At 46.8% G+C, this 17233-nt stretch overlaps 1 protein-coding gene across 1 annotated transcript in view; it reads right to left on the bottom strand.

The window, feature by feature from the left end:
- The window catches only part of MUC16 (mucin 16, cell surface associated), a 69591-nt gene that overhangs the window by 38801 nt on the left and 13557 nt on the right, over window positions 1-17233 (bottom strand). Inside the window, exons 9-26 of the mRNA XM_090290189.1 lie at window positions 15748-15783; window positions 15451-15513; window positions 14692-14816; window positions 14537-14604; window positions 12455-12627; window positions 10411-10446; window positions 8125-8249; window positions 7870-7937; window positions 6267-6439; window positions 5914-5949; window positions 5632-5697; window positions 3650-3774; window positions 3489-3556; window positions 2706-2878; window positions 2244-2279; window positions 1923-1982; window positions 601-725; window positions 280-347 (exon numbers count right to left, since the gene is read on the bottom strand). Coding sequence (XP_090146315.1) covers window positions 280-347; window positions 601-725; window positions 1923-1982; window positions 2244-2279; window positions 2706-2878; window positions 3489-3556; window positions 3650-3774; window positions 5632-5697; window positions 5914-5949; window positions 6267-6439; window positions 7870-7937; window positions 8125-8249; window positions 10411-10446; window positions 12455-12627; window positions 14537-14604; window positions 14692-14816; window positions 15451-15513; window positions 15748-15783 — 1624 coding nt within the window. The remainder of the gene's footprint in view (window positions 1-279; window positions 348-600; window positions 726-1922; window positions 1983-2243; window positions 2280-2705; window positions 2879-3488; window positions 3557-3649; window positions 3775-5631; window positions 5698-5913; window positions 5950-6266; window positions 6440-7869; window positions 7938-8124; window positions 8250-10410; window positions 10447-12454; window positions 12628-14536; window positions 14605-14691; window positions 14817-15450; window positions 15514-15747; window positions 15784-17233) is intronic.

The following is a 17233-nucleotide window of genomic DNA, read 5'->3' as shown; positions in this document are numbered from 1 at the left end:
CTGGGGACAGAATTGAACACCTGAAGGAAATGCCCTCACTGGTCCAAGGGAAGGGAGAAGGGAATTCAGAAGGATGAGCAGGTTAGGGCTCCAATCCTGCTGACGGGGTCTGCAGAAGCCGGGGACAGTTGACGGGAGAAGGTGCAATCAGAAGAGGCATTGGCCCTGAATTCCATCTCTGGTGGGGACCTGGGCAGGGAGGGCAGGAAGGAATGGGACCAACTTCCTCAGGTCTAGGGGCACGTGAGGCTGCCCTGACTAGCTGTTCCAGGGTCTTACCTTAGCATGGTCAGTCTGCAGCCCAAGTAGAGGGGGCCCACCCTGCTCTTCTTGAACACGATTCTGAGCTGTAGAGGAAGGAGAGGGAGGTGAGTGGATGGGCAGGGCAGAAGTGTGAGGGATGGGGCTTGCAGCTATGGAGACAGAGGTGAGCTGGGTGGAATCTACTTCCGCAGGTGTGATGCAGGTAGGTGGGCAGGGCTTGAATTGGTGGTTAGGGTTAGAGTGTGGTGGACCAGGGTCAGCTTCCATGGGTGTGGCGGGGATTAGGTGGGCAAGCCTCCATGACTTGGGTAGGAGTGAAGTGGGTGCAGCTCTCACCAGGCCCTGCAGAACTCTTTCAGTGGTGTTGAACTTCCAGGACCCGAGGCGACCCATGTCCTCCTCATAGTGCAAGTTAGTGATAGTGAAGTTGAGAGTGAAAGGCACCAGGGCAGGGACAGTGGCTGCAGAGGAGGTGGGAGAGAGATGCCCACTGAGCCCACCATGTGCTCAGTGAGCCTGAGCGTGGGGCATCCCACGTGCATGTCATCAAGCATTGGGGAGGGTTATCCTCTTCCAGAACTGGAAGCTTCAACAGGGCGGAGATCCCAGACATCAGCATGAGCTGAGGGGCACTGAGACGTATGAAAAATTGCACCGTGGAGGCAAATTCATCATAAAGCAGAAAGCAAACATACATGACCCTCTAGTGGGCTAAAATTTCCTGAGGGTTTAAAAAAATTTCTTTACCCAAGTTGCTTCTATGAGATCCACTTATTTATTGATTTTAAAAATTTATTTGAAGAAACACATTGTGTTTTTATGGGTCAGGACCTGTTTTAAGTGCTTTACTTATATTTTAACTCATTTAAGCCTTGAGGCAAACCCTCTGGAGTAAAAGAGTACTTTTTATTTTACAGATGTAAAAACTGAGCCCAAGGGAAGTAGAATAATTTCCCCCAAGTCACACAATCTCTAAATGGCAGGCCTTGAGGTCCCAGAGCCTGTACTCCTAACCGCTCCACCTAGGACCACAGGCAGCTCCCACCTGCAGTGACTGCTCATCCTGACCTGAGAGAACAAAGGTTCAAATACCTTCAAGAGGCCCTAGCTGATGAGTACAATAGACTTGAGTAATAGAGGGGTGACAACAGCTCATCTAGGACCCTCATTAGGGACTGTGGGTGTTATCAACAACTGTCATGAGCCAGTGGGAACTCAGGAGTAGAAAGTCAGCCCTCACTCCAAGCAGAACCCGCCTAAGTCCTTTACTAGGACCTGTAAGTGGGCATTTCTTGGCATACACAGAGCTCAGGTGGTTCCCTTGTTTCCTGGAAATGAAAACTTAAAAGAGCCTTGAGAAAGAAGAGCCCCCCTTCCCGCCCCACCCCTGCCACACACACACACACACACACACACACACACGCCTGCAGAATTCACCCAAGGTCATTCTGATTGTAATTCAATACCTATTTATACCCTCAAGTCTTCATTGTCTGTCTTTCTTGCTGGAAGCCAATCAAAGGCTAGGCCCCTTTCTATTCCGTTTGCTTCTGCATTACCGGCCTTTTTATACAATAAGTGCTAAATGAATACTTAATGAGTGAATGAAGAAATGGTCCTGGCTCTTCACTGGGAAATTACAGAGAGGAAGCCCCTACCTATGGAGACTGGAACTGGGGTCCCTGAAGGTGCTGGGGCGATGGTGGAGGCCATAGCAACTGTAAAGAAAACACAGTGAGTCAACTATGGTGGATGGGGGCTTCCACAGCCAGAGAGGGCCCATCACGGGACCCTCAGACCTTTCTTCTGTTTGTCCTCAAGCCTGTGCCAGGCCTCTCTTTTCTGAGCAGGAGAGTGAAGGTGTGAAAAAACAGACGTTTCTGACTTTTTGTTCCGCTAGAGAGGTGTGGCAAGCATAGCAGAGAAGGGATGGGCCCCAAGGAAAAGCACACAACAATAGGGCCCAAATGGCTACTCACTGTTGGGGGTGGAGGTCAGGGCCTGGTGGGTGTAACCTGCAGAAATAGAGGGAGAGAGCGGATGAAGAGTCATAGGGATGGGGGTTGGGAGGAACTGCCGAGAATCTGGGGCCCACTGAGTGTCTATGAATCTATTTAAGCAGTATTTCTGGAGCACCCTTGAAATGAAGACCCTATAGACATCCCAAAGAATGTCACTAGAGCCCAGGGAAGAATTTCTCTATCAGGTCACCTGTCATCTTCACCCCTCTGCCATCTGTCCCCACCCCCCTTCTTTGAGTGTCTGATCTCTCAGTGTATCTCTGGAAAAGCTGTAAGTGTATGCGATCCACTTATTGATTTTAAGTATGGAACCAGCTCAGAGGATCCCCACACCCCAGGGGACAGGAGATCCAGAATGTGCTGCACAAGTCCAGGACACACAGCCCGCCAGGGAGCCCTGATGGCAGCACTGGGCCTCACCATTGACATAAAGGCTGCTCCTGTCCAGCATGAAGGGGCCCAGCTGGGTGACACCATGTGTCCCCTGGCTCAGCTCCCCGTACAGCTGCTCTCTGTCCAGTCTAGTACTTGTGGGCTCAGAGTGGTAGGTGCAGATGGTGTCCACTCGGGTGGCTGATCTGTCCTTCATGGGCCTGGGGGTGGGGGAGGAACATAGGTATGAGGACATGTGTAGGACTAATGATGAGGGAGACTGCAAGGATGAAATGTCTAGAAAAGCCACAAAGCTGAAATAATCTCCCTTAGAAAGCAAAAAATAAAAAATGAGGCAAAATATCTAGAATTTGTTAATAATCAGTAGATGAAGAAGATGGATTAAAACGCGAGTTGGCACAATGTTTTTTCATCTTTCACATGCCTGCCTCCTGCTACCCTTCTCTCAGATTAGGCTGGGGGTGGAAATATTCCAGTGGGGGCAGCCCCAGGATCTTGCATAGCCTTAGAGCACCTTAAATGTAGGTTAAGAAATGAGCATGCCACAAGGACTCTTCATTTTTGCTTTTTAAGTATTCCTCAGTACAGCATAATTTGGGAAATTTGGGAGAGGTTCTACACCTTGGATAGGACCTGTCGAAAGACAAAACAGAAGCCTGAGAAGCGGGAACTGGGAGGAGGCTCAGTAGATGCAGCGTCACAGGTATCCAGAGCCTGCTACCCTGGCAGGTGGGGAACTCACACAGGGTGGAGAACAGAAACTGAGTCTGGGAGGCACAGGATGTGAGCCTCCTCTCCTGAGCATCTCACCTGAGTGAGTCCAGTCTGCAGCTGGAATACAGCGGGCCGATGCTGGTGTTCTTGAACAAAGAACCAAGCTGGGGAGAAATAAGAGGGAGGGAAGCAGGAGAAGGGGAGGGAGCAAGGCAGGGGGGGGGAGGGGCGGGTAGTAGGCATCGCAGGGCTCTTACAATGGACTGCAGGACCTCTTCTGTCATGTTTAACTTTGCAGATCCTGGACTCCCCATGTCTGGCATGTATGGCAGGTTTGTGATGGTGAAGTTGAGGGTAAACGGCACCAGGGTATGGCTTGTTGCTGCAAGTGGAAGGGAGATGAGAGGACCTGTCCTGAACCTGCTAGGACTCTGTCCAGTCTGGCCTGCAGCCTCTGGGCCCTCATACACATGGGCTCTGGGTTCTCCACCAGAGGGCTCCGTCTGGCTTGGTCCTTAATCCAAAGTAGGCAGGGCTCACCATGTAAGTCATACCCAGTGCTCTTGGTATCTGGAATTGGTTCTTCTCCCAGGAGCTCTGATTTGGAGTTTCTTAATGTGATGCCAAGACTTTATTGGCCCAGTTATGTGACCAGACTCATGCCTCTGGTTACAATTTCAGTTCATTCATTCATTCATTGAGCAAATATTTATTGATCTCCAGCTATGCATGAAGCATCACATTAAATATATGTGCTCTCACCACTGGGCACATATATTTCTAGTTAGGAAAATAGAATATATGTCAGGCATTTCAATAGAGGGAATCTAATACAAAAATACAGAGTGAGATTAACAAAATCAAGACTCCCTGAGCCCCATAGGGCTAATAGGACAGAGGGACAAGAGAGTGGCATACCAGAGATTGCTGAGACCATGGAGGGAACACAGCTCCTGCTGGAGATGCTATGTGAAGCAGAGAGAGAGAAGAAACACCCCAGCTCCTCCCCTGCCCTGCCCACTACTGTTCTACCAGTGCCTCCTATTGGCTGAACCTCACAGGCAGCTAGTTAGCAAGTATGAGCAGGCTCAGATCAAACAAGTGTTCTCAGTTATAATCCAGCTGAGCCCAAGCTGAGAACTTCCAACTCACAGGTGCCTCCCAGAAAAACCAAAGAGTCTCTCACATGTCATCTAAGGACCTAATTTCCTTTAATTCAGCCCCCAGATCCTGTGACAACACCGTTGACATGCTAGCAACTGCCTGAGGTGTTTTGTTGATAAGGATTCTGAAGCTGTCTTGAGCTCAGAAAGAATAGATGCTATAATCATTTAGTGACGTCTGCCATGGATGAGGCAGTGGCGGGGGGCGCCCTGGCACAGATGCCAACCATTTGTACTGGGCGGGATCTGACAGAGTCACTGAAGATTAGAACCAGGGAAGGGAAGGAATGTTACCACACATCACAAGGACTCACACTTTATTCCTTCCTTTCCTGGGGGAATCCCCATATTGCCTATAGACCTCATAGGCACAAGTCACAGCAGTAGACACTAGGGAGCACAAAGGCGCAAACACAGTTGCTCCATACAGCAGGTTTTCTTGACATTGAGATCAACAGAAATAAACACCATGTTCAAATACAGAGAAAATACGAGAGTGTGCAATATATATTTTTCTAAAACAACAACAGAATTTAAAGTGAGTGATAAAAGGTTTCCATGCCTTCCTTCCCTATAATGATGGAAAGCTTTTCAAGGCATATTAAATAGTACTAGTTAGATGCTGAGCATAGCGCTTGGTCCACATTCAGTACTCAGTAACATCATGTGTTATCTGTTATTCTTTGATCACCACCATCATCACTGTTACCATTGCCATCATTAGCACCATCATCATCATCTTTATCACCATCACCAACATTATCATTGCCACCACACTCATCGTCATTCCTATGATCACCATCACCACCATGACCATCATTATTATCATCACCATCATCACAATATACACTCTTATATCACAAGAATATGAGCTCAATGAGGGCAGAGATTTTTTAAAATTTCATGTTCCCCAATGTATCCCCAGGACCCAGCATAAAGTAGGTGCTCAATATAGTTTGTTGATTGACTCATTAGTAGTAGATTTACAGTGACTTTGCATTTTTATTGAGTGAACGTCAGAGATGTTAACACTTACCAGGCACTCTCTAACAGATATGCCATTGACTGGTACTTGCCTGTGGGGCTGGAGAATGAAGGTGGGGTCCCCAAGTTCCCTAGGTCCACCGTGGAGGTCCCAGGAGCTGCAGAAAAGCCCTTGTCCATGAAAGCAGAAAGGCACTCACACATCAGAAAAGCAGCAGGAGGAATTGTTATTGGGCTCACTGCATGGGTTGCTGAGCTGGGATTCCCTCTGGAGCTGGGGAAGAGGGGAACGTAGATAGTCTGTGCCCTCCCAGGAGCTCTTTCCCTGTGGCATGGGGTGGGGTGGGGCACTGGGACGTCAACTGTATACTCACTGCTGGTAATGAGTGTGGAACTCCGATGGGTGAAACCTGTAGCAAGAGTGAGGGAGGCTGGTGGGTAAGGATTAAGGGAGAGGTGGGGGACCAAATGTGGGTCAGGGCTACGCTGGTGCAATGGAGGGGGTTTGATGAAGCAGACAGAGGCTGTTGGAGATTGTCCATTAGCACCCTCACATCAGGAAAGGAAGCTCTGAGGGTGAAGTGAGCCCAAAATGAAGAACAAACCATGAGGTCCAAATCATTCAGTGCACATGGCCAAGCCCCTAAGGGCCAGATGAGAAATGTGATCTCAAGTCAGAGGGCAGAGGCTCCCAGTAAGGAGGAAGGGCCACAATGCAGCTGCTCACCATTGACATAGAGACTGTCCCTGTCCAGCAGGTAGGGTCCCAGCATGGTGATGCCATGGGTCAGCTGTCTCAGCTCCCAGTACAGCCGCTCTCTGTCTAGTCCAGGGCCTTCAGGGTCAGGGCGATGAGTGCAAATGATGTCCACTCTGGTGGCTGTCCTTTCCTTCTCAGGGCTGGGTGAGAATCCCCACATGGTTAGTCCAAGTATCTGTCCATCATTCAAATTCCCTCCCTCTTTTTGCCAGCCCCTGAGACAGGAACTTGGGGCACTCTAGAGAACAAGGAATCTGCTGCCTTCAGAAAGATAGCCTCCATAAACAAATACTAGAAAACCACGAACTCCAAGCCTCCTACAGGCCTGAGAGAGAAGCTTCTGAAGCACTTGGTGTGTGACAGACAGAGGGCGCTCCTGAAGGGCGGGAACTATCCTGGGAAATGCCAAATGGAGCCAAGACGGCCAAGTCCTGTCACAGGTCCTGGGGGACACAACCAGGTGCTTTGAGTCAAACTGTAATGGGTGGCAGTGGCCAATGAGTGACATTTTCCTTCAGGGAGTTGGAGTTTTCAAATGGTGGGATCAGAAAGCTAAAGTTACCCTCTCTAGATCCTATGGACCAGCAGGGCTGGGACATTTTTAAAGCAACTCAAGGGACTAAATGGCTGGATAGAGAAAGCTTTTAGGTCAGTCTGTCTGACAGTGTGACTCGTGCAACCTAAGGCCTCCCTGCATTGGCACCACCTCCAGAGAGAAGGGGGCTTCCCTGCACCAGCGTCACAGATGGAACGCCTCCCACAGTAACAGCCACCATCTATTAAATACTAAGTATGCAGCAGGCCCAGTATGAAGACATATATTTTTAACATATATAATGCTACATATTTACTTACATTTATTTATTATTGTATTGTATCTTGTACATATATAAATTATATAGTTTACCTGTTATACCTATACCTAATATATACACCTGTAGATACACTAAGTAATATAGATTATAATTTTGATCGTGTATATTAGGTATTATACCAGTGTCAGCCCACTTCCACCCCAGGCCTAAGTGTACAAATGCCTTTTCTAGCTTTTTTCAAGGAATGGTGTCTGCCTAACTCCCAGCCCGCCCTGGGCAGGGCAGGGTCCCTTCAGCTGGGTCTGACCCATTTAGGAGTGGACTTTCTCTCTGTGACACTAACTTTTCTACCCCTTTTGGATTCTCTGGGCAATTTCCTTTAGAGAGGCTGTCAGATCAGTATTTTCCACACCCTGCAAGGTCATGATGTGGGCAGAGGAGACAGTGCTGCTTAAGAGCTGGGGGTTTGGATCTACAATCTGAAGTGCTGGGATTTCTCTGTGAGACCAACAGGAGCTCCTCCACCCATCCCTCTGAGTCTCAGCTCCTGCTGCACAAGGCTGTAGCAGCACTAATGAGGTTAAATATGAAGTAACAGCACAGTGCCCTGGGTTTTAGTAATTTCTAGATGCTTTATTGTTGTTGTAGGTCTTTTCGATGCTTAGTATCCATGAGTAGTAGGTGTTCAGAGTCATGTAGCCCATAGGTCAGGGTCCCCTCGCCCAGGTGGGCTGTGTTCTTGGGGAGGGTCTCACCTGAGTGAGGCAAGTCTGCAGCCTGCATAGAGTAATCTCAGACTGCTCTTCTTGAACACAGATTTGAGCTACGAGAGAAAAGGGGGGGGGAGCGAGAAGGAACCACTGAGGGAGGCCAGAACAAGCCGGGGCTTCGGTGAGGTGAATAGGGTAGAGGCGGTGAGGGTAGGGGCAGAAGTGGGTGGGCGGGGCTGCACTGGTGGGCAGGACAGGGCTGAAGTGGGTGGGGCTGGCATCCGTGGGCGGGCCTCTCACCAGATGCTGCAGGACCCTTTCTGTGGCGTTGAATTTCCTGGAGCCAGGGTGCTGCATGTCCTCCTCATAGTGCAGGTTGGTGATGGTGAAGTTGAGGGTGAACGGCACCAGTAAAGGGGCCGCTGCTGTAGCAGGGAGAAGGGGAAAGGAGGCCACGCCTGAGTCAGACCTGGCTGGACTCTCAGACAGCTTCTGGGGATCCAGATAAAGCGTCCAAGTCTGAGGAAGCAGGGTTTTAAAGTAGACAGGTAAGCGGCCTTAGGATCAAAGACAGAGGCTATATAAGGAGCAAAGCAAGATGCTGTTAAATGCAGCAGCAGGCACATCCATTAGAATGGCTATTTCATTTAAAACAAGGAAAATAACACGTGTTGCTGAGAATGTGGAGAAATTGGAACACTCACGCACTGCTAGTGGGAATGCTGGGGGAGCTGCTATGGAAGTCAGTTCCTCAGACTGTTAAACATAGGATCACCGTAGATCCTGCAACTTCACTCCCAGCTTTATACCGGAAAGGATTGAACACAGGGACTCAGACACTTGAACACAAACGTTCATAGCTATTGAACCCAATAGCCAAAAGGCGGAAACAACCTAAGGGTCCATCAGTAAATGATGATAAACAAATGTGGTCCAACTGTGCAATGGAATAGTTAGTATTTGGCTATAAAAAGGAATGAACTTCTGATACACAGCACACTATGGATAAACCTTGAAAACACTGAGTGAAATAAGCCACATACAATAAGGACACATGCTGTATAATTCTCCTTAAGGTACCTAAAACAGGCAAATTCATGGAGACAGGAAGTAGAATAGAGGTTCCCGGGGGCCAGGGGAGGGAATGGGGAGTTAGTGTTTGATAAGGACAGGGTTTCTGTCTGAAATGTTGAAAAAGTTCTGGAAATGGGTAATGGTAATGGTTGCACAGCATTGTGAATGTACACTCAGAAATGGTTAAGGTGGTAAATTCTGTGTTGGTTTCAAATCCCCTCTTAGCTCCTCACCAGCATCAGACCAGGGACGTGTTACTCAACCTGTATTTACCTCCATTTCTTTAACTGTAAAATGAGGAGAATCATACTTTGTAAGAGAATTACGGAGGTTAAGTGACTGTTAAAGGAGTTAGCACATTTCTAGGACATTGTGCTGAGTTGAAAAAGCCATTCACCAAAGGTCACATGTTGTATGATCCCACTGATACAACATTATCAAAATAACAAAATGATAAATGCGGTTTATAGATTAGTAGTTTCCAGAGGTCGGGCTGGGTGGGTTTAACTTATAAAAGAGTAGCACAAAGGAGACTTTGGTGGTGAAGAAAACAGTTCTGTATCTTGATTGTGGTGGTGCAAAAAATATCTACACATGCCTGGGGTGTAGTTTTGGTCCCCCGATGGTGTACATACAGGAGGCAACTGATTGATGTTTCTCTCTCTCTCTTTACCCCTCCCTTTCCCTCTCTCTAAAATAAATAAATAAATAAAGTCTTTTTTTTTTTAATGAATGAGCCTTAGAGACTTATAGAACACTATCATTTCATTAGAGAACCAGAATGAAAGAAAGAGATTAGTGTGGGAAAGAAAGTTGAAGAAATAGTTGCTGAAACTTCCCACATTTCTTGAAAACCTACATTTTCAGATTCAGAAGCTTAGAAAATTCCAAACAGTATAAACTAAACAAACAAACAAGGAAAGAAACGTGCCCAGACACTTCATATAAGGTGGTCCGGGAAGATCTTTCAGAGTAGGCAATGGTGGAGCTGAGTTTTGAAAGGCAATAAGGTGCCAGGAATAGCTGATCTTCAGGAAGTATAAAGGCCAGACAAAGGTCAGGACACTAGAAGAACAGACAAATGTCCAATGTGGCCAAAGTTTACATAGCGATGGAGAGAAGGAGGGGAGAGGCTGAGGCTGGGTGGTTAGCAGGGACCAGGTTGTAGAGAGGTCGTTTTGTTGAACTCAACAGGGTCTGACCTGTAGAGCTGAGAATGGGCGACAGAGACGTGAAAGATTCTGGAGAGAATGTAGAAGTCACTGGAGCTGAGAAAAAAATAAAACATGGAAGAAGTAATTGAGTCCCATCTTGAAGGAATGAGGGGCAGAAGCTGTTCATTGGAATTTGGGCTTCTATCTTGACTCAGAGAAAGACCTTGGCTGGGTGAGGGGCTGCTGTGAGACTGGGGCTGGACACATTGGCGGGGACATTAGTAGCTTCTCTCCTGGAGAACACACTCTGAGGAATAAGGGTCCACTGGGCACCGACGTTTCAGTTTTGAATACTCACTGATTGTGGTGGAGGTCCAGGTGTGACGGTTGTAACCTGCAGCAAGGGAGAAAAGAGTGAAGAAGTACTGTTGGATGGGTGAGATTTAAGGAAGAGGTGAATGGTAGACCTGGAAATACAATTCATTAACAAATTTTTTGAGGTTCAAAAATGAACAACAATGGCTACATTTCACTTGATGGCCTTGCCCTTTGAAAATAATGATGAACATCATCACATTATTATAGCCAAAATAAAAATACCGTAACAGCTGCCCACATCTATTGGGGACGTGCTATGTACCAGAAATAATGCTGAACACATTACAGGGGTAACGGGGCAAATTTATGAACAAGTGTGTGTTCCAAGGCTTATCTGTGTTCTTTCTAGCTTCTCTCTCTTCACAATATTTTGTGAGACTATGATTTTATCTTTCTAGCTTAATTTCTGTTGTTTTTGTTTTTTTGATGATGTATAATTTACAAAACTGTAACAGCTTAAGAGAGTTGCATGTGAAGGTGAAAGTGTAGCGAGACAGGGGAGCAGGAAGGTACAGGTGCTGGGGAATATTGGAGAAAATTGAGAGATGGGCTGGGATGATAAAAAAGAGAAGAGACTTGGAGGGCGGGTAAATGGTGTAAATCTTGGAGCACAAAAGAAATTGGGGAAAAGAGAGTTTTTCATGAGCGTTTCTCTGCATCACGGATTGCATCTCCATTGATGCTCTGTGAGAGATGTGAGTCAGGACTGGGCCCAGGGGAGCCCTGGGGTTTTCTTGGGTTATTGCTGAATGATCTCATGTGATTTTCAGGACAATCCTGCCTGGTATGTATGTTTATTCTATAAACGGGACATTAGTGCCTCAAAGGGTTAGATGACTTGCTCAGCATCCCACAAAACAGATGTTTGTCACTCACCAAGTCCCACACTATTAACCATTGCTTTAAGTCAATCGCAGTCCTGAAGTTATTAAATCTTCTATGCACACAGAGCGGGATGCACTGTTGTCAGTATTTTAAGCCATATATAAAAGGAATTTCCAAGCTGATATAGATGGCAAATAACTAATTAAGCAGTAGGTTAGATTAAAGTGGTCATTAGTGCCCCTTCCTGTCCTGAGATTTGAGCTTTCTCTGTCTGAATGGTCTGCAGTGTTGCCTTGTGGTTAGGAACTTGGAGTTTAGACTCAACTTGAGTTCGAGTCTTGACTCTGCCAATGCATTATGGCTGGATTATCTCGGGCAAATGACTTCCTGTCTGAATGCATAATGGCTCTCTAAAAATGAGTATTATAACTCATAGGGCTTAGAGTAAGATCAGTAGGTGATAATACAAATGAAGACCTTGTCCTAATTCCTGCTACATAAAAACCTTTCAGTGAGAATTAGCCACTGTTACAGTTATTCTCAGTGCTAGCATCGCTGTTAGGGGCATTGTTGCCAACAGTGTATGTAAAGTTATGATTCATGGTGCCCTTGCTAAGTGTTGTGCTACCTCATGAGCAGTTTCATGAGTGTCATTCTGGCCGGCCCATGGAAACTCGGACCGCGGCCGGAGGTGTGACAGAGAGAATGGAGTGGAGTGAGGGCTGCACTGGGTCCCACGTCCCTGGGGGAGGCTTAGCTGCACCACCTGCATCTCTGTCCAGAGTCTGTGTGATCCTGTTGGTCTCTGACAGGAGGAGAAAACATTTCTTTCCAGGTAGTGAAAAAGGAAAGAACAATGACCTCCTGTGGTGTGTTAAGCACTCAAAAGTGAGCCCCCAAGGAGAACCTAGGTTTGTACCAGAACTGTGAATCCGATACAACAGTTTCTCAACCTCAACATTGTTGACATTTTGGTCCAGATAAGGTTTCATGGTTGGGGGGGCTGCCTTGTGCGTTGTGGGATCTTTAATAGACCCCTGGCCTCTACCCACTAGATGTCATTAGTGCACTTCCAGTCATGGTATAAAAATGTCTCTGGACATTGCCCAATGTCCCCTGAGTGCAGTCTCACCTCCAGTTAGAACTACTGGTACAGAGAGACAGGGGCCTACAGAAGACTCCAGCTGCAGCACACTCACCGTTGACATAGAGACTGTCTCTGTCCAGGGTGTAGGTGCCCAGCAGGGTGACGCCATGGGTCAGCCAACTCAGCTCCTGGTACAACTCTTCTATGTCCAGCCCAGGGCCCACAGGGTCAGGATGGTAGGTGCAGATGATGTCTACTCCGGTTGTGGCCCCGTCCTTCTCAGTCCTAGGGTGGTGGTGGGGTTAGGGAAATAGGGATGTTCAGAGATACGGGGGAGTTATATACTTTACTCAACTCTTCCCTTCAAAATGACCTGTCCCCCCAAGTTTCATGATACTCCTCTTTATTGGGTCTTGACTGGTTTCTCAAGTGTGATCTTTTCTGGGTGCTATTCACCTAGGCACCTTCCCACTCCATAAAGTGCCTGGTCTTCAGGGCTTCATCCTCAGTCAACTTCTGTTCTCTTGCCTCTCATTCTTCTGGGGTCATTTGGGGTCGTTGTTTCAGCTACCAGTTTTATAACCATGAGGTCTAATCTCATTCCACCTGACCAAGACCTCTCTCCTGAGCTCCAGAAGCTTTAGGATGCCCTTCAGACCTCTCAGATTCCACATATCTCAAATTAAGCTTTTCATTTTCCCTCCTAAAATCACACAACTCTTCCTCCCTTATTACCATATCCATGCCAGAGCCAGAGATGTAAGACGCTTCCTGAAACTTCCACCCTCTTTTCTGCCCCCATCCAAGCGATATCCAGGTCTGGTCCAATATCTCACTGGTCTCCTCACCTCCTGTCCCATCGTCACTTTAAATTTTTCCATCCCCAAACCTACTAGCGTTCAACTTAAAATAAATGACATCATGTCAGGGCTCTGCTGACAATTCCATGTTTCCCCACGGCTCTGAATAAGTGTAACTAATACTGTGGAACACCTACTAGCTGTTCCGCTTTCACATTTGCTGTCTCTTTTTATCTTTACAGCAACTCTGTGAAATCAATCCTGATGTGATTCCCACTTCATAATTGAGGGAACAAAGTCATAAAGATGTTAAAGAACTTCTAGAACCTCACAGGGCTAGTGACAGAAACAGGATGCGACTTCATGCATCTGGACAGAGAGACCACTAGAGCTCAGCCTTTTGCTGTGCAGAATACTACAAAATTCCTTAGTGTGTCTGTAAGCCCAGCTCCAGCCTGAACGCTTGAGATCATCCACTTCCTGAAACTCATCCCGCAATTTTCCCGCCACTCACCAACTACACTCCTGTGCACCCACCCATCTGCTCAGCCATTGCCCCAGTTAACCGACTTCCTTCTTCCTTCCTCCCTCCCTTCCTTCCGCTCTCTCTCTCCCTCCCTTCCTTTTCCTTTTTTCTTTTATTCAATTGCTATCTTCCCCACACTGTACTCTTCAGTTTCACAGAACTTCTCTCATGCACCAGGATATTTCTCACATCCACCCTATTATGTAAGCTACACCACCCCTTGAAATACCTTTGCCCATATTTCCTCCACTTGAATGTCAAAACACACCTCAGTCACCAGCTTCCTCAGATAGCTTCTACTCCACTCCCCAGGCTAAGCCAAAGTCCATTCTCTGGGCTCCTGTGGCCCCCCATGTGATGCTTTATTATTGTACTAACTCCATTCATATGATGATTTTTTTTGTATGTGTGTTCTGTTTAAGTGTATTTATTTTATTTTATTTTTAATTTTTTTACTGTTGACATTATTACAAATGCCCCTCATTTTCCCTATTTAGTGGCTATGGGCACTTCGAGGAAAGAGCCCATGACTGATTCTCTCAGTACCCTTAGCATCTGTCACAGAGTGCTACCTGAAGGTATCTCCTCTTGTGTTTGCTTAATGGGTCAACACTGCATCTTCTGATCATTGAGCATGAATGCTCTGTGGATCTGCTTATGCAAATAATTGAAGATCTTTGACAGACACCTCTTTCAGGAAGCCCTCTCTGATGCAATCAGCCAGAGGGGATGCCTTTTAAGTCTGAATCCCTGAAAGGCCCCCATCATTTATGATTCTTGTTTTGTAGTTGTCATGTTCAGGTCCTTACCTCTGGGTGAGCTTGCCCATGACAATGTCCTTCACATGTATTAGGAAGGGCAGTCTTACCTGAGCAGGGCCAATCTGCAGCCAGAGTACAGTGGGCCGATGCTGGTGTTCTTGAACAAAGGGCCAAGCTGGAGAGGAGGGATAGGGAGGTAAGCCGAAGAGGCTGGGTGGAACAAGAGCAAGGAAGGCCGGGGCCAGCATTGATGGGCTCTTACCAGGTGATTCAAAACCCTCTCAGTGGAGTTGAACTTCGCAGAGCCTGGATGCCTCATGTCTGGGGTGTAGAGCATGTTGGTGATGGTGAAATTGAGGGTGAAAGGCACTGGGGCTGGGCCCATATCTGAAGTTGGAGGGAGGGAGAGAGGAGGCCCATCACTATCTTAGGCCTGAGCTGGATATGGGGAAGTATTATCTCTCAGTCCACAGTGGCCAGTTGTTGAGACCCAAGATATTCTATCTGGGATACCCTCCCTCCTCAGCCAGCCAACGGGGAGGAAGGACCTTCATGCTAGATGTGTGACATCAGCTGAAAAGGGAACCTCAGCCCCTTCACCCCAGAGTGTTCAAAGGTTGACAAATTGTGGACATTTTGGTGGGAAAAGGAGGTACTGAGATTTTCTGTGCTCAGCCTTGGGCCACAAAGACTTGAGCAGTCTAGAAATCCAAATCATGGTAATTGCCACAAAGGAAGTGTAGTTCTAAGCAAGAGCACACTGAGTTGAGATTCAGAGGACAAGGAGGAACCAGGCATAGCTGAGTTCCAAGAACACTAAGTGCAAAAGCAGTGGGGATGGAAAAATGTTTGGGCCCTGGAGGAAAAGAAATGAGGTTGCTGTGGCCAGAGATTAGGAAGCAAGGGAGAGAGTGGAACAGGCTGCACTAGGTGAGCATCATGGTCCAGATCATGCAGAAATTCATCAGGCACAGAATGATGAGAGCTGAAGTTCAGTGGGACTCAGAGGTTAGATTCCTACCTGTAGAACTGGGGGTGGGGCTCAGAGATGCTGGGGGTCCTGGAGAGAATGGGGTCACCAGAGCTGAAACAAAATATAATGTGAGTATAAATTGTTGAGTCTATCATGATGCAATGAGAGGGCAGAGCTCTTCGTGGGAACTTGATTCTCTAGCTTGGCTTAATCTGAGGCTTCTGGCAGGTTGCAGCTACTCTGGGGCTGGCAACCTGGGGGATGAGGGGTACTTTCTTCTTGGGGACTAAGCTTAGGGAGGAAGGGTCCCAGAGACATAAGGACATCCAGGCCCTCATTACTCACTGCTAGTGGTGGGGATCCAGTACCGATGGTTGTAACCTGCAGAGAGGCACCGAGGAAGAGGAAGAGGGTGGGAGGAGGTTAGGAAGGGGATGAGTGGTAGAAATAGAAACACAACACCCCCGCCGCTGAGTGCTTTCTCTGAGACACATTAATCAATAATAACAATACTCTTTATGAGTTAACTGCCTGATTCTCTGCTAATGATAATTTCATCCTCATTAGCAATAACCAGAAAGACAATAATGATCTTGTGGGGGTTTACTAAGTGCCTGGAATAACAGCAACCTTATCAAATGAATAATCGGGACAATAATTTTATATGAGTGTTTCCAGCCTTATTTTTTTATCTGTTAACTACAATTTTGTCTTTACTCTTTGAGTTTTTCCCACTTCCCAACTCTCCAAAGACAGCTTGATCTGTTACAATGTAGTCCTCAGACTTCTGTAATGTTGAATTGAATAATGAAAAAGAGATGGAGATGGGGGGGGGGGCTGTGGAGAGAGGAACGAATGAGTATCAATCAGAGACTATAAAGTTGGAAAATAAGAGGAAAAAGGACTTTAAAAAGTATGGTTCTGGATCATGAATTGGTGCTCTGGAAGGAATGCAAGTAAAACTTTGACTTACTTTATATTTAATGGTCTGACTGGGTTTCTTTTATTTATTTGTCTGTTTGTTTATTTAATTAATTTATTTATTTTTAGAGGCGGGGGGAGGAGAAAGAGATGGAGAGAAACATCACTGTGTGGTTGCCTCTCACTCACGCCCCCAACTGGGGACCTGGCGTGCAACCTAGTCATGTGCTCTGACTGGGAATCGAACCAGCGACACTTGGCTCGCAGGCCGATACTCAATCCACTGAGCCACAGCAGCCAGGGCTTTGACTGGGTTTCTTAAAATGGAACTTATATCTGAGTGTGGGGCAAGTGGAGCCATGTAATTTACTTGGGTTATTCAGGTTTTATCTCATTTGACTCTCACAATAATCTTAGGTGATTTTTCTTTTTAAAAAATCCCATATTGGAAAAGGACACTGGAGCTTAGCGAGGCCTCATGGCTGGCCCAGGGCTATAGAGTAAGTTAAGGGCAGGGCCAGGGCCTGACTAAAGCAAGGTCTGTAATTCCCCAAAGCCCATACTGGTGATGGCTACTTCTAAGTAAACTCCAAGGACTCATGAAATCCAATACAAGTTTTAATCTGGGCAATAAGAAACTGTCCATGGTGATATAACGGGGACACAATTAATCAAGCTTTAAATTAAATTGTTATATTAGAGGCCCGTTGGTATGCCTTCCCTTCCCGAGGTTTGTGACTTGTTCTTGCTGGGTTAGTCTGCAGTGTAGCCTACTAGTTAGGGGACCTCAGTTTCAGAGTCAGTTTAGGGTATGATTCCTGACACTACCACTTATGTTATCTGATCTTGGGAAAGCGGATTTCTCTCCACGAGCCTTGTTTCCTTTTCCGTAAGATCTACATGATATGTT

The sequence above is a fragment of the Furipterus horrens genome, unplaced genomic scaffold (assembly GCF_987537825.1).
Source record: "Furipterus horrens unplaced genomic scaffold, mFurHor1.1.pri manual_scaffold_10, whole genome shotgun sequence".
Taxonomy (NCBI): Eukaryota; Metazoa; Chordata; class Mammalia; order Chiroptera; family Furipteridae; genus Furipterus; species Furipterus horrens.
The sequence above is the reverse complement of the archived record's forward strand: the minus strand, read 5'-3'. Positions and strand labels throughout refer to the sequence as shown.